Consider the following 23,624-nt stretch of genomic DNA (forward strand, 5'->3'; position numbering starts at 1 on the left):
CGCGGGCCTCTCACTGCTGTGGCCTCTCCTGCTGCGGTGCACAAGCTCTGGACGCGCAGGCTCAGCGGCCATGGCTCACGGGCCCAGCCGCTCCGCGGCATGTGGGATCTTCCCGGACCGGGGCATGAACCCGTGTCCCCTGCATCGGCAGGTGGACTCTCAACCACTGCACCACCAGGGAAGCCCACTTAGGGTTTTCTAACTTGATCTGTTCTCTCAGGTGAGACAGACTGAGATTCTTTTTTCTGTTTGGCAAAGGTTATGCTTATTTTTCCAAGTCCTGGGTAGAAAGCAAAACTTTCTGGAAGCAAACTAGACCACTGGGGAATTTCCTAAAATAGAGAGAACAAAGCCCTAAAGCTGAGTGGACAGCTGCCTGGTTGGAAGGACATTCTGAACCCAGGCAGGCTGAAAACATCTGGGTAGAAATGTGCATCTGGCCTCCTTGTCTGGCCCCTCCCTCAAATGTGAGGTGTCAGCATGGAGGCCTCAACAACTGCTTGGGAATGCCAGGTGTTGATGACCTTTCTCCTCCTGAAGTCTTGGCTAGCAGTTACAAAACACACAGAGGTAGAGCATCAGCGCTCATGACCCAGGGGTATTTTACCACTTTCATCTTAAATCATCAAACGTTTCTTAGTAGTGGTCACTCTGCAGCTGTCTGTGTGGGTAAAGACTGATGTCAGGAGTACAGGCCAGTGTTTCAAAGCTGTGGGTGAGCACACGCACACAGGTCTGTGTGCAAAACGTTATGGGCTTGGCCAAAAGAAGACACCAAGTCAACTAGGACCCAGCCCTGCCCAGTTCTTGACCTCTATCTGCTGCTACACATGAAATGCAGCTGTGTTGCATCAGCTGCTAATAAAGAAAACTACCACATTGAAATTCAAACTGGGAGCTGCTTACAGTCATTAGAAGTACTAAAGATTAATGCAAAATGTGGAAAATAAGCAACCTGGTATATTTATTTCAAAGTCAGTGAAGTATATGATTACTCTGTTTAGATCCGTCCATTAGAGATGATTTGAAACTGCCTACTTTCAAGTGCATAGCTGGTGGCATACATGATCAGAAGCTGGTTATATCCCAGGCTTTGGTCAGCATAGAGAATCCAGTACTGATCTGCAGAGATCTAAAACCTTGCAACTCCAAGTGTGGTCCGTGGACCACTGGCATCTGCATTACTTGGGAGCTTGTCAGAAATGGAGACTATCAAGGCCTGAGCTTGGGCCTGAATCAGAACAAGCATTTTAACAACAAGCTCCCTAGCATGTGGTAAGCCCAATGAGTCTGAGAAGTTTGAGAAGCACTGCTTTAAAGGGCCTGCATCAGGCTCAGTGCTAACCAGGAGGCTCACTGGTTGTGTTCTGGTCCTGTAAAAAATGAGAATGCTATTTGCAACAATGCATTCCACTGTCAAAGCTCCAAGGGGACACAAAAGGACACCTTGTTCTTTATTTTCCTTCTATTAAAAAACCGTATAATTCAGATACTTGGAGAAAAAATAAAATGACCTAAGTTCGTGGTATCTAGATTTTCAGAAAGATGCTTGGTTTTTGGTTGTTTTAAACAGAAGACAGCAAGAGCTGAAAGTTTTGAACAAAAGAGAAGAGCAGGGGCTCTCCTTTCCAAGCCCCCCCAGGAAACGATGGACCTGCCTTTTGGAGGTTGATGGTGCTGACGTGCAGTTTCTTCATGGGTCCTGTTTCCACTGGTCCGCTAGCCAAGGCATCCCCTTGGCCACTCCGCAGCATCCGATGCTGGTAAATCAAAGGGTCCTCTTCTTCATCAGCAAGGGTGTATCCCTGCAACCAGAGATTTAGAGAACCACAAGCTGCTCCCCGTTTAGAAAACATCCTTAAACCTTGGGAGGGTCACACCTTCGGGAAGAGCCAGGATTTAGGTTAAGATTCCACATATGGACAGAATGAATCATAGGTGGGCTGTATTCCGCACTGAGACCAGTCTGTGTTGGTCACTCCTGGCCACTGACAAGCACTGACTTAGTAGTATGAGCATGCAACTGGCAAATGTGAGACAACCGTGAGTCATAAACATGACGAAGAGCTGGGCCGGCAAGGAGCTGCCGCCTGTTTTTGAAGGACCTGAGAGCCAAGGATGGTTTTTGCATTTTTTAATGATTGAAAAAAAATTGAAAGAAGATTGATATTCTGCAACATGTGAAAATTATTAGAGAATCATATTCTGGTGTCCATAAGTAAAGTTTTACTGGAACGCAATCAGGCTCATTCGTTTACATATGCACATGGCTGCTTAGAGGCCGCAGTGGCAGAGCTGAGTAGTTTCATCAGAGACCACATAGCCTACAAAGCTGAAAAAATTTACCATCTCGACAGAAAAAGTTTGCCAATCTCTAGTTCACAGCTAAAAAGCTAGATATACCCCCACTGCTAAGATTACAAGAATACCAATTGAGAAAGACAATGCGGGACTTGGAAACAGAAACAAAGCGCAGCGCACCTTGACAATCCTGCAGATGAGGACATCATAGCGCTGATGGTTGATTCGGTGTCGCACCAGAACTTTATTTACCATTGGAATGAAAATTTGGTACTATAACAAGAGAGGAAGCAGATCAGAAACCATTACTTTGGAGAGTGGGAAATAGAAAAAAGAATATTACCCCTACCACATTACAGCTACTACTTCTGGGTTTGGGACTAGCTCTGTGGTACTTTTTACCCCTTGTGCTATGATCCTCATCCCCATCACCTTCCATCTGCGTCACTGCAACAGCCTCTTATTTTAATGGTCTCTCTGCTTCCCCTCTTGGCCCACTCTATTCTTCCACACAGCACTGAGAATAATCATTTAAAAATGTTAGGTCAGATCACAGTACTCCTGTGCTCAAAATTTCCAAAGAATTCTAGTCTTGCTCAGAGTGAAAAGAAAGCCAACTATAATGGCCTACAACAGCGATGTGCAAATTTTAGTGGGCATCAGAACCACCTGGAAGGCATATGAAACCAGAGATTGCTGGGCTCCACAGTCAGAATCGCTGGCTTGGTAGGTCTGGGGTGAGGCGTGAAAATCTGCAGTTCTAAGGAGCACCCAGCTAAGTAGATGCTAATGCTGCTTGTCCGGGGGTCACATTCTGAGGACCACTGGCCACAATACCTAGCTTCCATGCCTACCACCAGCACAGCCTCTACAAGGTTCTCTCTATGCCCTTTTCAAAGCCCTTTCCCCCGGCTCCCTCCCCTGAAGTCACTGCCCTCCTGCTGCCCCCACCCTTCAAGCACGCTGCCATCTCGCACCTTTGCCTCTGCTAATCCTTCTGCCTGCAGCCAGCTCCCTGGCGTTGAGCCTTTCCTTTACTTAGGTCTCTGCTGAAATGTTACCTTATCAGAGAGGTCTGCCTCTAAAGAAACAGCATCTCTCCCTACTCCCTCCCATCCCTCTTATGAGATAAATTATGTCTCGTAGCTTTGCTTCATTGGAATGTAAGCTCTGTGAGAACAAGGACATCTTTCTGTTTACAGCGTTATCCCCAGAACAGCACTCAGCCCACACTGGTGGCTCAATAAATACTTGCTGAATAAAGAAGGAAAAAAAGGCACAATTCCTAGCTCTTTGTCAGTGACTGAGGCCTACAGACTAACAAGCGGAGGAGTCTGCAAAGGCAGAAGAGCGCGCGTGTCGAGGACTCCTGCCTCACCTTCTTCCCCAGCTGAAACACGAGTGAGGACAATGTGTCCATGGCTGTGGGACGGAGTTCTGGGCTCTGGTCCAGCGTTCGCACAATCGGGTGAATGATCCGAGAGGCATAGTCAGTGAAATCCAGGGACTCCGTCAGGCGGTCCACTGTCTCTAACGCTGCCCTACAACAATCGCTGACATACAGTAATTGCTAACACACAGCCCAAGAGTAAGAGAAGTGGCTGAGGGCTACCTTAACAATCAGCACCCAACGGGAAGGAATGGCTTCTGACATTATTTTGGGTACAGAGATCTAACACATATTCCTGTGGGATGGGGACAGTGAAGATTTCCATAAACCTGGTACATATCTGGACTAAACTAATGAGAGGTGAAATAACAAAAAAATAGAAAGATGGCCTGGGGACTTAAGAAAAGGGCATTTTCAACAAAACATTCAAAGCTTGATAACTGTTAGTCTTAAAGAGTAGGTGCTCACTTTCGAGATGGCAATGGAACTTCAGGGGCATCAAACAACTTCACGACAGGGGGCAATAACAAATGCAGATAGTCGTCCAGGTTGGCGCCAAACAGCTGGATTGCAGCAAGCAACTGCAGAAAGGAGAAAGGCACGGCGATGAACAAATACAGTCAGGTATCAAGGCTCTAGGTGCCTGAAGGGCGGCAGTGGTATGGATCAGTCAACATTCTTTGGGGACTCTGAAAAGCCTTTATTAAATGGCTCCGAATTACATTCTCTTGGTAGCACTTTTCCCCGTCATTTTATTTCACTTACATGTTACTTTGCTTTCTCTGAACTTATTTCAACTGGTAAGGAATCAATTGCTGGATAATAGAGAAAACTGGTATGCTAAATAAAATATTTACCAAGAATAATCCATCAAAAGAGACAAAACATAAGGATAATCAAGAGAGGATTAGAAACATTCTGTAAACCGTACACTGCACGCATCAGGTACTACAGTATTCTTTAGAGTCAGTCTTACGGACCGAGCATCCCCGTCACTCAGAACAGGGTCTCTTAGATGATCATCCAGGGACTCTGATGGACTCTGGAAATCTCTCCAGAGGATGTCCCGGGTTACTCACCTTGATGGAGACGATGCGGCCTGAGCTGTTGTCATGCATGAAGACTCGCAGCATGTGTGGGATCAGCTGGGGCAGGTAGAGCTTAAATTCACCCCCAAGAGCTACCACAATCTGCTCAATGAGAAGAATGATCGTGCTCTGGATGGAGGTGTTCATGACCCAGAATTCCTATAAAGAGGGCAGAGACAGAGGAGCAAAGTCGGCAGCCCTTCTGCTGAAATATGAACGAAGGAACTGAGACAGCCAAAACAAAATGCACAAATGCAGCGAGCGTGGTCTGTGCCATGGGGCTCCTTCCTTATCCTCCTCTCCCCAGGCCTCCCTGCATCCCACGTCAGTCACGGTGAGCAACTAAACTGCATTTCCCCCAAAGCACCAGGCTACAGGGCTCCTCCGTGCTTTGGTCATGCTGCTCTCGGCTTAGAATCCCACCCCTTGCTCAGCTAAGCCCATCTGTCTTTCCAGACCTGGCTCAGGCCTCTCTTGGCCTAAGAAGGCGCTCCTATCTCCTTCCATTATCCACTGTGGGTCCCTCTACTCTGCTCTCTTCTAGCACCTGTAAGACTTAAGTTTCTTTGCCGCCTTCCCTCTACTCGACTGTAGGCTGGTTAAGGGCAAGAAACCCTCCGATCCATCTCTGTCTCCCTGAATCTAGCAGAGCGCCTGGCGTATTCCAGCCACCCACACCCACCTGGCAGAATGAACGAACAACCAGGCCTGCATCACTCTAGGAGCTCTCCAGCCGTCTAGGGGTGGTCCCACTTTGGGTAGCGCCTGGGCTCTGCCAGAGGGTGACTTCAGTGTTAACAAGATTTCCTGCCCTTTTGGATTTAGACTTTGCTCAACAGCATCTGACATCTGTCCCAAACCATTTTCAGGCCTGGAGAGTGCCACAAGAGGAGCATTTTTCTACATTCATCTAATTATATCCCACATAAATGACTAAAATAAAAACTTGGCCAACTGGCTCCAGATCCTGTCTCGGTACTGCAACGCAAATTGGTCCAAGTCTCTCACTCCAGGAAAAGCTGTCATTTCAAATCAATTCAGAAAGACAGTGGCCTACTGCCTTCTTTAAAACCTCCAGAGTAGGAGACTTAATGATGGCAACATATGCTTATTAATACTCTTGGGCCCCCATTTAATTCAGAGTAGAAGTCAGTGAAAAAAAAAAAAGATAACTCCTCAGATGGAAGGCTTTAAAAGAAGCCTAAGGTATTTTTATTTAGAAAAAAACTGTTCTTAAATTATAGTAGTTTAAAAAGTAAAAACATTTCGAAAAAAATCTATACTAAAAGGTGCTGGTAAAACTTTCTTTCTCTCTGCTTGGAGAGAGGTATTCTCTTTGAAAAAGCTATTTTCTCTAGATAAAAAGCTTCGACAAAGAAACACTACAAATTTTATGGCCTCCGTGGTTTGTCTGATGTTCATTCAGTGGGACCACACTCTGCCTTCTTTAGAGAAAGCCCGCCTACCTTTCCACTGCAGGGTCATCGGGGCTCCTCACAAAGGGTTTTCTCTATGTCAAAGAAACCAGGCAGGGCCTCCCTGGTGGCGCAGTGGTTGAGAGTCCGCCTGCCGATGCAGGGGATACGGGTTCGTGCCCCGGTCTGGGAGGATCCCATATGCCGCGGAGCGGCTGGGCCCGTGAGCCATGGCCGCTGGGCCTGCGCATCCGGAGCCTGTGCTCCGCAGCGGGGGAGGCCACAGCAGTGAGAGGCCCGCATACCACAAAAAAAAAAAAAAAAAAAAAGAAACCAGGCAGCCTCCCCAGGGATGTCGGCTGGATCACTGTTCACAAAGCCCCGAGCTCTTCCTGGGCTCGGAGGAGCTCACTAAAATGCCCAGGATCAAGAGCCAAAGAAGAGCCCGGTTGGTACCTTCTCTATCATGGAGGAAATGAAAGCTGTATTTTGCAGATGTAAGGCTCCCAGCCTCAAACCCCTATATGTTTTGTCGTAAGTCCTTTTTGGGGAATAAGTCACAGATTACTTCAGCTTCAACCCCCGAGCGCACTGCTTCCTCCTTCCCCGCCCCACCCTCAACTCCCTTACCACCACCCGCAGGCTCTTTAGCATCCTGCCTAACTCTTCCTGTACAGAGGCCCCTGTGGCAGGAGGCAGGGAACACAGCAGCTTTTACTTATTTATACATATAGGAGTTTTTCAGTTCTGAGACTCATTTTCGGGGAAGTTCCGTTTTTGAAGGCAGCCACTTTCATTTTAGTCCTGCTGCTTCTTCCACGCTAACTACAAAGGTCTGGTGTAGAAGAACAAAAATCACTGGAATAATTGTCTTCCAGTTCTTTGAGGACACAGCCATCTCTGCAAAGCAATCTCCCCAGCGGAGACACTGAAATTATAGAGAACAGTAGGAAGCAGCCTCTCACCCCCAATACAGAAAAACGATACTGCCATCAATGGGGAGTCCTTTGCACCTAGACCTGAACAGACATTTCTCCAAAGAAGATACACAGATTGCCAACAAACACATGAGAGGATGCTCAACATCACTAATCATTAGAGGAATGCAAATCAAAACTACAATGAGATCATCTCACATCGGTCAGAATGGCCATCATCAAAAAATCTAGAAACAATAAATGCTGGAGAGGGTGTGGAGAAAAGGGAACACTCTTGCACGGCTGGTGGGAATGTAAATTGATGCAGCCACTATGGAGAACAGTATGGAGGTTCCTTAAAAAACTACAAATAGAACTACCATACGACCCAGCAATCCCACTACTGGGCATATACCCCTGAGAAAACCATAATTCAAAAAGAGTCATGTACCAAATGGAAGCAACCTAAGCGTCCATCATCGGATGAATGGATAAAGAAGATGTGGCAATGGCAATACAATGGAATATTACTCAGCCATAAAAAGAAACGAAATTGAGTTATTTGTAGTGAGGTGGATGGACCTAGAGTCTGTCATACAGAGTGAAGTAAGTCAGAAAGAGAAAAACAAATACAGTATGCTAACACATATATACGGAATCTAAGAAAAAAAAAAAAAGGTCATGAAGAACCTAGGGGTAAGACGGGAATGGAGACATAGACCTACTAGAGAACGGACTTGAGGATGTGGGGAGGGGGAAGGGTAAGCTGTGACAAACTGAGAGAGTGGCATGGACATATATACACTACCAAACGTAGAATAGAGAGCTAGTGGGAAGCAGCCACACAGCACAGGGAGATCAGTTCGGTGCTTTGTGACCACCTAGAGGGGTGGGATAGGGAGGGTGGGAGGGAGGGAGACGCAAGAGGGAAGAGATATGGGAACATGTGTATATGTATAACTGATTCACTTTGTTGTAAAGCAGAAACTAACACACCATTGTAAAGCAATTATACTCCAATAAAGATGTTTAAAAAAAAAAATTGGGGACGAGAGCCTCTTCTCAAACACTGTTGCAGGGACTTCCCTGGTGGTGCAGTGGTTAAGAATCCGCCTGCCAATGCAGGGGACACGGGTTCGAGCCCTGGTCCGGGGAGATCCCACATGCCATGGAGCAACTAAGCCCGTGTGCCACAACTACTGAGCCTGCGCTCTACAGCCCGCATGCCACAACTACTGAGCCAGCGTGCCAAAACTACTGAGCCCACGTGCCACAACTACTGAAGCTGTCGCGCCTAGAGCCCGTGCTCCGCAACAAGAGAAGCCACCGCAATGAAAAGCCCACGCATCACAATGAAGAGTAGCCCCAGCTCGCTGCAACTAGCGAGAGCTTGCACAGCAGCAACAAAGACCCAACGCAGCCATAAATAAATAGACTTATGTACTTAAAAAAACCACAACACTATTACAGTCAGAAGGCGGCATTTATGCTTTTGAAGGTAGCAGGGAAAAGCATCACCTCCTTCCTCAGAGCCTGACAGCAGTCCATCGTATTTAATGGCCCCAGGAAAACCCAATCCCCAATCCGCTCTTAAGGCCATGGTTTTACAGGCAGGAAGGAAGAGGACTTTTGAGAGAACAGTAAAGCACTGTTGTGATGTTAAAGTGAAACTGCTGTGCTGTGTGCGAGGCAAAGAACTCCAGTTTATTTCTGGCAGGACAATTCCTTCAGGATTTCTCCTCAGACTTTACAGCTTGAACTCTTGTACCTGGGAGCCTGTAGCGAGAGCCCCTCCACCCCCTTTCATAATCCAGTGGGATACCTTGCTCCACTTTTTATCCTCAGGTTATAACGGCTCTATGATGACCCATGAAAAAAACGTCCACATCATCCAAACCTGCTGCTGAATGCTCCTGGACCCAAACAGTGAGGAACAGGCCAAAGCATTAATTTCTACTCACTCTCATGAGTGTGACTATTTCATCCATGTAAGGCCTGATGTGGCTCTTCACAAAGGACACCAACATTCCCAGCTGCTGGAACAGAAACTGAAACAGAGAAGAGGTCAGCAAGTTGGCACCACGAAGGAGGTAGAACTCCCAGGCTTACCCCAAGTGCACGCTAATGAATAAAGACAACTATGGAATCGGTTTCTGCACCACCCTTTCTTCTGAGAATAAGCTTCAAAGAATGAGACTTAAAACCATCGGTGGTAACGGTGGTGAGGGCTGAAAAATATGTCAGTGGCTTTACTCACCAGGTGAGGCAGTTTCTGCTCAGCAGGGGCTTCGGGGCCAGACTAGCTGTTCTGAACTGTTTCTGTTACCTACTAGCTTTGTGACCTTCATTTAATCTCTCTGCACTCAGCCTCTTCTGTGGGAAAATGGGAGATAACAGTTCTTGTCTCATAGGCTTGTGGTAAGAGCTAACTGGGCTAATACCTGGAAAGCACTAGGACAGGGACACAAATACTGTGAAATGCCCAGTGAACATCATCTATCATTGAAGGATTTCTGGAGTCACTGAAAACTTAAAAATGGACATGAAATTTTTAATTAACTGTAGATGTATCTTTTGTTTATTCAGTCTTAATTCACTACCACTTACTTTCTAAAATAAATACAGCTAACTATTATGGGTATTGTGGTTCACTTATAGTAATTAACTCAATTAATTAGGTCTTAATTAATTAGTTAATTGTGTCTCTAAGAAACTGTGGGGACTTCCCTGGTGGCGCAGTGGTTAAGCATCCACCTGCCAATGCAGGGGACACGGGTTCGAGCCCTGGTCCAGGAAGAGCCCACACGCTGCAGAGCAACTAAGCCCGTGCGCCACAACTACTGAGCCTGGGCTCTAGAGCCTGTAAGCCACAACTACTGAGCCCGTGTGCCACAACTACTAAAGCCCGTGCGCCTAGAGCCCATGCTCCGGAAAAAGAGAAGCCACCACAACGAGAAGCGCGCACACCGCAACGAAGAGTAGCCCCCGCTCGCCGCAACTAGAGAAAGCCCGTGTGCAGCAACAAAGACCCAGTGCAGCCAAAAAAAAATAATAATAAATAAAATAAATTAATTTTTAAAAAAAAGAAAGAAAGAAACTGTGAACCAAAACAGCAAGCAACTTGAGAGAGGGCTGGGATTAGGAGATTCTATTTAGGTTGGTATCTTGCAACTGTTAAGAGATGCCATTCACGAAATAAAGTTGGGAATAAAGACGGCTTAGGTAAGAGAAATCCCAACTCCTTTCCAGGTTAAAGATGTCTTCAGGGTGTAGTTTTTATTTTGTTATGATCCTCAGATAGTGCTACATGTCAATATCAAGTCGCAAATCATACTGTAAACCTCCCTTTCCCCCTCACCCACCCCGCAATTTTTATAGCTCTCTATGCCTTTGCTGCCCTCCATTAACAAGAATAATTTCGTACATATGTATTTTCACCCTTATCCACATTTTAAAACTTGGGTAAGTTGGGGAAAAATAAAAAGTATGTTTCAAATAGTGAGTAATGGACTTATAGAACTCATTACCTGGAGAGGTGAGACTGACAGGACACATAGGACTGGGCTCAAAGACAGTTTGGACTAATTTCTAAGGACAGGGACACCAGTGGCTTCTAAGGGGGTTAGAACCTGGTCTCACATGGCACACAGGTTCAACTCAGTAGAGCCACCCCTACCTATCTCCTGGGTACCTCCTCATGGAATCACTGCTGACAGTTTTTGTGAAATGGTCCCTACGAAAGTATATTACAGAGATCAAGGGACAGGAGACTCTAAAATACAATGGTTTTTGAGATAAACGTTTGTTATGCAGAACCTGAAAGAAGGTAGAAAATCTAAACTGGAGGAAAAGCAGGGCATTGGGGATGGCAGGTCAGGGGAAACCCTGAGACAAAAGGACAAAAGCCTCCTGATCCTTGCTGTCACTTCATATGAGGTGTCCATGGGGCAGCCTCTCGGTGGCTGATTCATAAGGGTCAGTGGATACACCCAGGCAGGTGCCTCATCCCCAGGGAGGGGGCCCGAGTAGCCACCTCATTTCTTCTCCCTTAGATTCTTTCACAAGCTTTTTTCTCTTTTCCCTCCTGAACATTAGTATTTTAAAAGAACACGTAGCTTTGTTCCTGAAAATATGGTGGGTTAGATGCCCTCCTAAATCCCCTTGCTATGAAAAGCCTAAAAGTAATGCATAAAAGATAAACGTTGTTATTAGATTATCAGAACTGAAACTTTCACATAAAGCCAGACCTTCAAAAAGCTACATATCAAGAAAAATGGTGAAACCTCCTACCCCCAAATCTGTCCACTGGCAAAGGAGACAAAGTAATCTGTGAGTCTTGATGTGAGGTCTAGGTTGGAAAAAAAAGCCTTCCTAAGAGTTTGTAATTTCAGGCCACTCTCATATGAGTTTAGGGCGTTATTTTAACTACCTGTGTGGCCTGAGAAACTCTAAGCCAAGACACTAACTAAAAGTTCTCCTAGATCACCTGGTAGAAGCAAATGCAAGCCCTCTCTGGAGAGACGTAACTTCAGAGCAGATATTCCAGTATTAACTGCTCCAGGGGAAGTCCAGCTGAATATGATGCATGATCCAAAATTGTAAAACACATAAGGACAGACTTACAGACTTGCTGCGAGTATGACTCAGCAGAAACAATAAACAACAGAATTAGACTCATCAAAAACCTTATGTATATTGGAATTATTGGATAGAAAATATAAAGTAAACCTGTTTAAAATGCTTAAAGGAATAAGAGAATAAAAAAAATGAGTAAGGGGGCTTCCCTGGTGGCGCAGTGGTTAAGAATCTGCCTGCCAATGCAGGGGACACAGGTTCAATCCCTGGTCCGGGAAGATCTCACATGCCGCAGAGCAACTAAGTCCACGAGCCACAACTGCTGAGCCTTCGCTCTAGAGCCCGTGGGCCACAACTACTGAGCCCGTGTGCCTAGAGCCCGTGCTCCACAACAAGAGAACCCACCGCAGTAAGAAGCCCGCGCACCACAATGAAGAGGAGCCCCCGCTCGCTGCAACCAGAGAAAAGCCCGCATGCAGCAACAAAGACACAATGCAGCCAAAAATAAAATAAATAAATAAATAAATATTTTTAAAAAATGAGTAAGGAACAAGATACTATCAAAAATACTTTGTTTGAAAGAACCTAGTATAACTTTAGAAATTATAAAATGTAGTAGGAACTAAAAACTCAATGACAGGTCAAAAAGACATAGCTAAAGAATCAGTGAATAGAAAATGGATGTGAAGACATATCCAGAATACATCTCTGAGAGACAAAGATGAACAACACGGATAAGAAACTAAGAGACATTAAGGACAGAGTGAGAAGCTCTAAATGTTGAATCTAATTCTGGAAGGAAAAAATAGAAGGGTGGAATCCTCACATTCAGAAAGCCCACAAATCCCCATCAGGATAAGAAAGAGAAATGCATATCTAGACTTACAATAGTGAAACTTCAGGACAACCAAAAAAATGAGAAGATCTGAAACAGCCATAGAGAAAAGGGAGATTACATGAAAAGGAATCATAATTTCTCAACAGCAACAAAAGAAGTCAGAAAACAGTGGGATAATATCTACAGCTGAAGGAGAACCCAGAATTGTATTCTCAGCTAAATAAAGATTTTATAAGAGTTGGTGAAATAAAGATTTTTTTCAGATAAACAAAAACAGAGCATTTACTTTGATGGATGCTCAGAAAAAGAATTTGCCTTAGAGAGAAGGAAAATGGTCCTAGGAGGAAGCTCTGAGATAGGACACAGAAATGAAGTGGCAAAAGGGATAAATATAAAAACTGTCTGCATAAAATAACAGTAACATTTAATTTGGAGTTAAAAAAAGTGACACTAGATAATAACATAAGAGGGAAGGGAGATATAATACTTTGATCAGTCATTCTAAGTTTTGTATATTGTTCAGGGAAAGGATGGAGACAATGACTAATTTCAGACTTTGTTAAATAAGGTATGCAAGTTAACTTTTATGGGTGAAAAAGATAAAATTGGATGCATTCCTCATACTGTACACTGGGACATATTCCAAAGAGCTCAAAGATCTAAATGTAAAAGGTGAAGCCATTTAAGTACAAGAAGAAATAGAGGTGAAAATGATGTATACACAAAGCTTTTCACTGCAGGATCATTTTAAATATCAAAGACTGGAAAAACACAGTCATCAATAGGGACTGGTCAAATAGCTGTGGCATGTTCACACAATGAAGTACCAACTGCCTCTAAAGGAATGAAGACATTCTCACTATACTGCTATGGCATGAACTCCAGGATATGCTGCTGTGAAAGTGGAAAAAAGTAAGATTCAGAAAGTTTATACTATGTTATTCTTCTAAGGAAGGAAGGTGGGGGAATATATTTCCTTATATTTTCAAAAATAAACACTGAAAAGATAAATTTAAAAACTGATAAAACTGGTTAGCTTAGGGGGAAGTGTGGTAGGCAGAATTTCGGTACCCAAAAAGGTCCATGTCCTAATCCCTAGAACCTGTGAATAAATTACTTTACATGACAAAGGGGACTTCTGCAGATGTGATTAGGGAGCAGGACTGAGATGGGGAGGTTATCCGGGTGGGCCCAATCTAATCACAGGAGTCCTTAAAAGCAGAGAACCTTTCCTGGTTATGTTCAGAGAGAAAGATTTGAGGGAAAAAGGAGAGTCAAAGAGATACAATGTTGCGGACTTTGAAGATGGAGGAAGGAGGCCAAAGAATGCAGGCAGCCTCTAGAAGCTAGAAAAAGCAAGGAAAGGGGTTCCCCCTAGAGCCTCCAGAAAGGAACACAGTCTTAATGGCACCCTGACTGTAGTTCAGTATGATCTATGCCAGACTTATGACCTAAAGAGCTGTAAGATAATCCATTTGTGTTGTTTCAAGTTACTAAATTGGTGGTGATTTGTTATAGCAGCAATAGTAAATGATAGAAGAAGGAAGAAACAAGGTATAAGAATGGGGAGGGAAGCTAGTAGTCCTTGCTGAATATATCTTATTTTATAGTTTTGACTCTTGAGTTATGCTAACGTCTTACATAACTAGAATGAAAGTTAAATTAGAAAAACTCACAAGAAATTTCTAAAAATTGAAAATAAAAAGGAACAAATGAGTTTAACTATAAACCAAGTTGGTTGCACAATCACTCAAAGAATTATTTCAAGTGCCTTTGAACACAGTATCTTGGTGTATATCCCCAACAAGACACATCCTAAAAACAATAACAAATAGCAAAAGACCTTGAACTGCATTCAGTACTCATATTGTTAATACTAATACTGGTCATATACTATTTATATGTATACAAAAATACATATATTTTGCAAGATAAAGCAAGAAATTACGGAGACGTCAGAACCAAGGAATCAAGGTTTTCAGTGTAACAGAAAAGAGATACAAGTATAAAATCAAAGAAGTAAAAACTCTTTAATCTTAAATCTGAATTGGAAATATCAGTATTAAGTTATGTATTACTTTTTCCTTTTTAAAAATTATTACATATTTCTAGTTCTGTTCACTGAGAAGACCTAGAAACAATGACACACCAGCAGCAATGAGCACCCTAGCACACAAACTGCAGTCTCTAAGTTCCATCTCTCACTTGAAGAAACCATAGCTCCTTGGAAGTGGCTAAGTCTAGGCTTGAGTGAAGTATACTTGCTAAGGCTGAAATAGCTTTTTTTTGCCAGAAAGAAAGAAAGTGATCAAAGACTAAGATTACTGGGCAATGTTAAAAGAACATAGAGCCAGGTTGAGTGGGATGATTAGATCATTAAAAGAAGACTGTCTTCAATGAATAGAAACACTAGATAGATGGACAGATATCCATGAGTTGTTAATGATACTCCAAAAAATGGCAGGGGGTCGAGGGGGGTGCCTGGGTTACTTTTAAGAGGTTGCAAGGGACTTGATTCATTAATCTGAAAAACTGATGAATAAAAGGAAAGAATCATGCATTTATTCTGCCTTTCCTGCACGAACTATCCATCACATTAACTAAACAGTTGATGACACAGAGTTCTTTATAGGTGATTTCTAGTTTATAAATCCAGAAGGAATAACAGAATTAGAAAACCGCCATTTTGCAGTTGCTATTCAAATAATGGTTCTCGGAAACAATTATCAATAAACGATAAAATGACTGGGAGAAAGGCTGATGGTGAACGCAGAATCACAGCACCTGAATCCTCTGGTTAACCTTCACATCACTAGAAGTGGATCATTTAGAAAATATCTGCTTATTAAATGTTGAAATAGGAAGTATATGGTACCACCTATGAAGTATTTCCTGCCGAAAGAATAGAACCTGAATCTAATCAAGCCTCTAAATTTAACCGGTTTACAAAAAAAACTTAAAAGACATCTTGAAGATACAATCAGCCAAATCCAGAATGGAAGATTATGTAGGACAACTGACCTGGTTTCTTCCACAAACACATGGCACGGAAAGAAAAACAGTGAGGGAAAAGGGAGAAGATACAGAAAGAGAATTAGACATGTCAACCAAATGCCATGTTATTTGGATTCTGATCTGAATAATCCAATGTAAAAAAAAATTTTAAGACAAACAAGGATATCTGAAGAAGGACTGGTATTAGATTATATTAAAGAATTTTCATTAATTTTGTAGGTGTCGTAATTGTGGTTATATAAGGAAAAAAAGAATTGAATGGTGAAATAATACGTTATCTGGAATTTGCTTTAAAATACCCCAGAAAGAAAGTGTGTGTGTGTGTGTGTGTGTGTGTGTGTGTGTGTGTGTGTGTGTGTGTTGGGGGTAGGGGGTAACAAGATGAAACCAAACTGATAAAATAATTGTTGATGAGTATGAGAATTTGATATAAATTGTCTACTATCTGTTATGGTTAAAATATTCCATTACAAAATGTTTAATGAAATTAAAGGTGGCCAAAGAGTAGAGGGCAAAAGATAAGAAAATGAAAGCTCAATCAAGCCCAAAAAAGACAGAAAAGAAAGAAAATAAATACACAAAGTAGGACAAAAATAAAGCACGATGTAAGATGATGGAAATCAACCTAAATTTATCAGCAATCACAATAAATGTAATTGGATTGAATGCACTGATGGAAAGACAAAGATTTTCAAATTAGATTAAAAAGATAATCTAGCTATATTATTATATAAATTATTATGAAATACCCATCTAAAGCAAAAAGTCATAAGACAGTCAAAAGTGAAAGGATAGGGCTTCTCTGGTGGCGCAGTGGTTGAGAATCTGCCTGCCAATGCAGGGGACACGGGTTCGAGCCCTGTTCTAGGAAGATCCCACATGCCACGGAGCAACTAGGCCCGTGAGCCACAATTACTGAGCCTGCGCGTCTGGAACCTGTGCTCTGCAACGAGAGGCCGCGATAGTGAGAGGCCCGCGCACCGCGATGAAGAGTGGCCCCCGCTTGCCACAATTAGAGAAAGCCCTCGCACAGAAACGAAGACCCAACACAGCCAAAAAAAAAAAAAAAAGTGAAAGGATAAGAAAAGACATACATCTCCAAAAAAAGCTGGTATAGCTAAATTAACATAAGGCAAAATAAATTTTAAGGTATTATTAAAGATAGAAAGGGTCATTGTAAAATGATAAAAGATTCAGTTTACCAGGAAGATATGATGATTTAAAATGTGTATGCACCTAAAAATATAATCCCCAAAATATAAAGAATTGACTAGAATTGACTACACTATGAGAAATTAATAAATCCATCATTATAAAAGGAGATTTTTATCTCACTTCTCTCAGTACTTGATAGATTAAGCAAACAAATATTAACAATACAAAATATTTGAACACAGCAAGTTCAAATCTAATTAACATATGTAAAATCTTGTGTAAAACATTAGCAAACACACCCCATTCACAAGCATAAAGGAAATATTAACCAAAAACAATCAAGCATTAGACTGTTAAGGCAGTTTCAGCACACATCAAAGAGTCATAAACCCAAGGCAATTAAGTTAGAAACCGATATCCAAGAAAGAAATTTAAAATCCCATGTTTGCAAATTAAAATATCCACTTCTAAATAACGCAATGATGAAAGAAATCATAACAAAGACTGGAAAATACTTATTTCTGAACAGTAATGAAAATATTACATTATTCTTCATCAATAAAAAAGGAATGAACTACTGACACATGTTACAGCATGGACGAATCGCAAAAGTGAAAGAAGCCAGACACAAAAAACTACGTATGCTTCCAATTCTACGAAATGCCCAGAAAAGGCAAATCTACAGAGACAGAAAGTAGATTAGTGGTTGTCTACGGTTGGGATAGGAATGGAAAATGACTGCAAATGGGTAGGAGGTTTCTGTTGGGGTGATGGGAATTTTCCAAAATTAGATTGTAGTGATGGTTGCAACTCTGTAAATATACTAAAAATCACTGAATTTTACTTAAGAAGGGTAAATTTTATGGTATGTAAATTTCATCTCAATAAAGTTTTAAAATGCAATTAAACAATACTTGGAGTTAAATTTACAGCCTTAACAGATTACATTTAGGCAAGAAGAAAGATCCTCCATTGATGAGCTAATATTCAAACAATAATTTTTTTAAAAAAGCAGAAAAAAGAAAATAGGAGGAAAGTAATAGTAAGGAGCAGATTAATGACACAGAAACAAAGATATGAGATAAGAGAAACAAAGGCAAAAGTTGGTTTTTTGAAAAAGAAAAATATGATGACAAATCTCTAGCAAGAAATTAAAATGTAAAAGAACAGGGCTTCCCTGGTGGCACAGTGGTTGAGAGTCCGCCTGCCGATGCAGGGGATGCAGGTTCGTGCCCCGGTCCAGGAAGATCCCACATGTCGCGGAGCAGCTAGGCCCATGAGCCATGGCCGCTGAGCCTGTGCATCTGGAGCCTGTGCTCTGTCTGCAGTGGGAGAGGCCACAACAGTGAGAGCCCCACGTACCGCAAAAAAAAAAAAAAAAAAAAAAAAGTAAAAGAATAGTGAACAAGTTCATGCCAATAGGTTTATTACTTAGATAAAACAAATAATTTCTTAGAAAAATGTGACTGAAACTGTCTCAAGAAGAAACAGAAAACCTAAACAGATCTTTGAACCTATAGTTTAAAAAAAAAATTACAGGTTAATTCCACTCAGGAATACAGATGCAAAAATTCTAAATTAAATATTAGGTATAAAATCAATGTATTAAAAAACTGTATCATAACCAAAATGGTTTTGATACAAGATATCAAGGATGCTTCAGCATTAAAACATATATCAATGTAATTAAATATATTAACATGTTAAAAGAGAAAAACCAAATGATCATTACAAGAGATAAAGAAAAGGTATTTGATAAATCTAATACGCATTCATGATAGAAACTCTTTAGCAAATAAGACTGTAAGGGAACATTTATAACCCTTGTGGACCTACAGACTTGTCATACAGAGCGAAGTTAAGTCAGAAACAGGAAAAAAAATATACCATATGCTAACACATATACATGGAATCTAAAAAATAAAATAAAACGGTTCTGATGAACCTAGGAGCAGGACAGAAATAAAGACGCAGATGTGGAGAATGGACTTGAGGACACGGGGAGGGGGAAGGGTAAACTGGGAAGAAGTGAGAGAGTGGCACTGACATATATACACTAGCAAATGTAAAATAGATAGCTAGTGGGAAGCAGCTGCATAGCACAGGGAGATCAGCTCGGTGCTTTGTGACCACCTAGAGGGGTGGGATAGGGAGGGTGCGAGGGAGACGCAAGAGGGAGGAGATATGGGGATATATGTATAGCTGATTCACTCTGTTATACAGCAGAAACTAACACAACATTGTAAAGCAATTATACTCCAATAAAGATGTTAGTAGAGAACAAACGTATGGATACCAAGGAGGAAGGGGGGGTGGAGTGGAATGTACTGGGAGACTGGGATTGACATATATACACTATTGATACTATGTATAAAATAGATAACTAATGAGAACCTACTGTATAGCACAGGGAACTCTACTCAGTGCTCTCTGGTGACCTAAATGGGAAAAAATCCAAAATAGAGGGGATATATACGTATTCATATAGCTGATTCACTTTGCTGTACAGTAGAAACTAATACAATATTGTAAAGCAACTATACTCCAATAAAGATTAAAAAAAAAAACCTACAGCAAACATTATATTTAGTGATGAAATCTTAACACTAGTCCCATTAAAATCAGGAACAAGATTAAAGGTTTCCACTATCACAGAGTCTAATCAGCACTGCAGTGAAGGTCCTAGGAAAGCAGTAAGGAAAAGTAACAACTGCTTTACCGACCAAAACAAAAAAGCCAAAACTGTTTTTTATTTTCTGCAGACTATATGATTAGCTAGAGTGAAAACCTGGGAAAATTTACAGGTAAATTATTAGAATTAATAAGAATTCAATGAGGTCGATTATGTAAAAATAAAATGCGCTTGTATATTCCAGGCAGAAAATTAGAAAATATACTTTCTAAAAAAAATACTATTTCCTCTGAATGTACCTCAAATTGAGTATGTAATCACAGAAGAAAAAATAATTAATTCCAGGATCTTTAAAACGCAGTACTCTGATCATACACCTTGTGGAATACTTTCTAAGGATAGTAGGAACTGCAAAGCCACCTTGAACTGTATTCAGTAGGATCACTGTTGGTAGTGGTACAGGTATGGTAATCACAGAACCACCGTGCATGCTCTATGGTTCAGAGAAAAAAAAAGAAAAAAGAGAGAGAGAGCAAGAGAGAGAAAGAGGGAGGGAAAGGGGGAAATTCTTCTTTACAGAAAAATGCCAGCTATTAAAAATAGAAGGAGGGGCTTCCCTGGTGACGCAAGGGTTGAGAAACCGCCTGCCAATGCAGGGGACACGGGTTCGATCCCTGATTGGGGAAGATCACACATGCCACAGAGCAACTAAGCCTGTGCGCCACGACTACTGAGCCTGCGCTCTAGAGCCCATGAGCCACAACTACTGAAGCCCACGCACCTAGAGCCTGTGCTCCACAACAAGAGCAGCCACTGCAATGAGAAGGCTGCACACCGCAACAAAGAGTAGGCCCCGCTCGTCGCAACTAGAAAAAGCCAACACGCAGCAACAAAGATCCAACACAGCCAAAAATAAATTTTAAAAAGTCATTATTTTGCAACCAACGTGATAATTGATTCCAGCAAGGATCATTAATGGTGGCTAAAATCATTGGGTCAAAGGTAGCTGGGGAATAGGACAGTCACACAGTCTCAAAGTATCACCCCACACATTACTTAATGACTAAGGAAAAAAGGTAACTTTACAATGGAGATATCTGATACATACCAACCTCACCACGTGCTCAAACTTAGGACCAACAATAATTGGACAAACTGACATTATGAAGCATTGTAACTGCACCTCTGTAGTATTCCCACTAAGCGTTTGACTTAAATCTAATCATGCCGAAGCAACCAGAAATCCACTGTGGGATATTCCACCAGATTATTGGACTGCACAGTAGATTACGAAGAATAACAATACTGTCCCCCCGCCTCCCCTCCAGCCACTCATCTTTTAGCCATTTTGAGGTATAAAACAGGAAGTTGAGCTGAACTGATTACACCTGTACACTTAGGTGTTAGAAGTTCAGGGGGAGGAAAGGCATTAGGCGTAACGGCCAGCAGAGTACACTATTAGGAAGCTGGGGCACAGATGGACTTTGCATGCAGGCGTGGCTCGGAGCACGGAGCAGGGAGCAGGGGGGAGCAAGGGCTGGGGGTTTACCCACTTACTTCCCGGATGGCCCCGTCACAAACTCGAATGACATTCAGGAATGTGGGCATGACCTGGGGCAGGAACTGCACACACTTGAGCCCTAGGGACTTGAAGATGAAGGTGATGGCCTGGACGACCATGGTGTGATGGTGAGAGAGGGACTGGTCTCGGAAGATGCGCATCAGGGCCACCATGGACACGGCTGGGTAGAACTCGTCCAGAGGCAGGTTCCCCATGTTGACCAGCATCTCACTGGTGCTGTAGTCAGCTAGGACCAAACAAAGGTGAGGATCACGAGCTATACATGACTCTAACTTTGTACGAAGCATGGTTACCGACAAACAAAAAAACCTCCTGATGGTCACCAGCATTCATATCTCTCTGCCTGGTATACTTTTAACACCATTGGGAATACCAGGTATATTAGGAGCCAGTGAGTAGGCTCTCACCGTGAAGGACAAACAGTTTTTGGCTTGCCTATTATCTAAACTACAAAAGCCTAACACAGTACATGACGGGTTTTCTTTAAATTGCTATGTTTAATTTATTATTTTTTTATTTTTTTAATTTTTTTTAATTTTTTTTTTTGCTATGTTTAATTTAGCTTCTTACCATTCCAGTTCACAACTTCAGTAGCTGAAACCATCAATAAAAAGTTACTCCGCCAAATGAAAATAAAGGGGATTAAATGAGGCAAACATCTGTTCAGCAGCTGCTTGGTTCCCCTAGGGAATTCAGAGAAGTTAACAACAAATGCTACCTGATCTGAACAACAAGGATCTCAAGGACTGGGGGTGGAGGAGGGTATGGAAGGCGGTGGAAGGGGGGGAGGGTATGCGGGTGGGTGGAGGTTTAACAGCACAATAAGGACGCTAAGAACCAGAACATCCAAGAGACTGGATGACTGGCACTGCTGAGGACAGAGGAAAGGCTGGAGGATGTGGCTCAGGCTCTGCTCGAAGGCTGTGGGTCTGACAGGATTAACATTGCAGGCACACTTCTCTCATATACAGAACAAACTGGAAGCAGTATGATCCCATCCACAGAGTTCAGAAACAAATTATTTTATTTGGGGAAAATAACATTTTGCTGAACTAGATGGGAGAACCCCTACTGAACTTTCACACTTTGAGAAATACGCCTGCCCTGATGGACACTGGGTTAAGCCTGCATCCCCACACCCTACCCAATCTCTTAGGCTACTTATCTAAAGACAAAGGAGCTCTAGGCTAGACCACTTGATGGAAGAAAGAGCCCTGGATCCTGATTGCTACTAGTTTTTCCACACCCTCTGAGCCTTAGCATCAGATTTCCCTATCAATTAAAACAAGGAGAATAAATTCTACCCTCTTCCTCCTTGGGTGCCATGGGAATAGAAAACATCAAAGATGCACTAACAAAGAATGACAGATGAACAAGGGTGATGGGGTGATAATTCACGTCTCTCTCATCAGCACCAAAGAGTGACTACAGACATAGCCTGTTGACCTTTAACAAAGAACCTGGACAAACGGGAAGACTGGACACACTGGGAAGCAGCGCCCCTGCTGTGACTCAAGAGGAAACTACTGATGTTCCATTCAAAAGTCACGAGGTGAGTCAATATGCAATAATTTCACAGTTATCCATCCCAAGGCTCTTTCTAAACACAGCCAGTGAGGGCTTAGTGAGGCAAGAACTTGGCAAGCCACTCAAGGTTCTCCTCAACTTACAGGAATCCTGACTTGACTTGGATTCTGACAGGCTGACAGCAGAAGCATCCCGGGACTGGTCGATCATGCCAATGTTCACTTTGTGCTTGTACGGATCCAAGGCCCCCAAGAGCCCTAACACACGTATAGCCTGTGTGGGAAAGGGGAGGGGAAAAGAACACATTCACCACAGCACCCGACTACCACAGCTCTCATGGATACTCATGTTCCATGATGCCCAATTCACATCCCACAACCAGCTACAGGGACAAAACGGAGGGGACAGGAAGCCGCATCAGTACTGTCAGAGCATGTTAATGACGCAAACGTCTCTCCATTCTCCCAGCAAAGTCTTTAAACACCAAGTTTGCGGTGTTTCCTACCTCTCGCCGTGTACCCTGGTTCTGCTCAGTCTTCAGGAAATTCAGCAGCACCTCAAGCAATGTGGGGTACTTCCTGTAGGGCTCCACCACGTAGCCAGTGCTGGCCACCAACTGTCCCAGGGTCCACAGAGCCACCTGGACAGGTGAAAGATCACATGGTTTGTAGCACCAGTAAGAGAGAAAAGAAAGGATACTCCGTACTCTTCATTAAATGGTTATAACAAAGTGTTAGAGGCTATTACAAGAAAAGAATGCCCAGTAAAGGCACTAACCATAAACCAAAATCCTGAGAGCTGGGACATAAAAACAAGGCTACAAACCCACACAACAATCGCTGGATCAAAGGTAAAGAACAGTCCCGCCTTTCTCAGAAGTATATAGTTCTTCTATACCCCGGATGATTGACAGGAGAAATCGGACTCAAAAGGAAATTAAGGTTGTTCTTACTTTCAGTCTAGTCACCTAATGACCTCGATGACCAAAGCGAAGCCAGGGCCGGGGGAGGGTGAGCTGAAGCTCCACTTCCCTCCACAACCAGAGGCCAAGACTCTCTGTTTCCCTTTAGGGGCCGGGGCTCTGATAGATGACCTGCATTTTCTTTTTTTTTTCTGTCTAGAGGAAATGGCACTGGTCAGCCCTGATACTGACAGTGACTCTGGGTCAGGATGAAAGCTAATTCTAGCT

General features: G+C 42.7%; 1 protein-coding gene across 1 annotated transcript in view; it reads right to left on the minus strand.

The window, feature by feature from the left end:
• The window catches only part of MTOR (mechanistic target of rapamycin kinase), a 121,023-nt gene that overhangs the window by 74,770 nt on the left and 22,629 nt on the right, over positions 1–23,624 (minus strand). Inside the window, exons 17-25 of the mRNA XM_060088967.1 lie at positions 22,941–23,075; positions 22,579–22,708; positions 20,884–21,134; positions 9,073–9,159; positions 4,771–4,938; positions 4,160–4,272; positions 3,680–3,842; positions 2,482–2,574; positions 1,659–1,805 (exon numbers count right to left, since the gene is read on the minus strand). Of these exons, the coding sequence (XP_059944950.1) occupies positions 1,659–1,805; positions 2,482–2,574; positions 3,680–3,842; positions 4,160–4,272; positions 4,771–4,938; positions 9,073–9,159; positions 20,884–21,134; positions 22,579–22,708; positions 22,941–23,075 (1,287 nt within the window). The remainder of the gene's footprint in view (positions 1–1,658; positions 1,806–2,481; positions 2,575–3,679; positions 3,843–4,159; positions 4,273–4,770; positions 4,939–9,072; positions 9,160–20,883; positions 21,135–22,578; positions 22,709–22,940; positions 23,076–23,624) is intronic.

The sequence above is a fragment of the Mesoplodon densirostris genome, chromosome 2 (assembly GCF_025265405.1).
Source record: "Mesoplodon densirostris isolate mMesDen1 chromosome 2, mMesDen1 primary haplotype, whole genome shotgun sequence".
Classification (NCBI taxonomy): domain Eukaryota; kingdom Metazoa; phylum Chordata; class Mammalia; order Artiodactyla; family Ziphiidae; genus Mesoplodon; species Mesoplodon densirostris.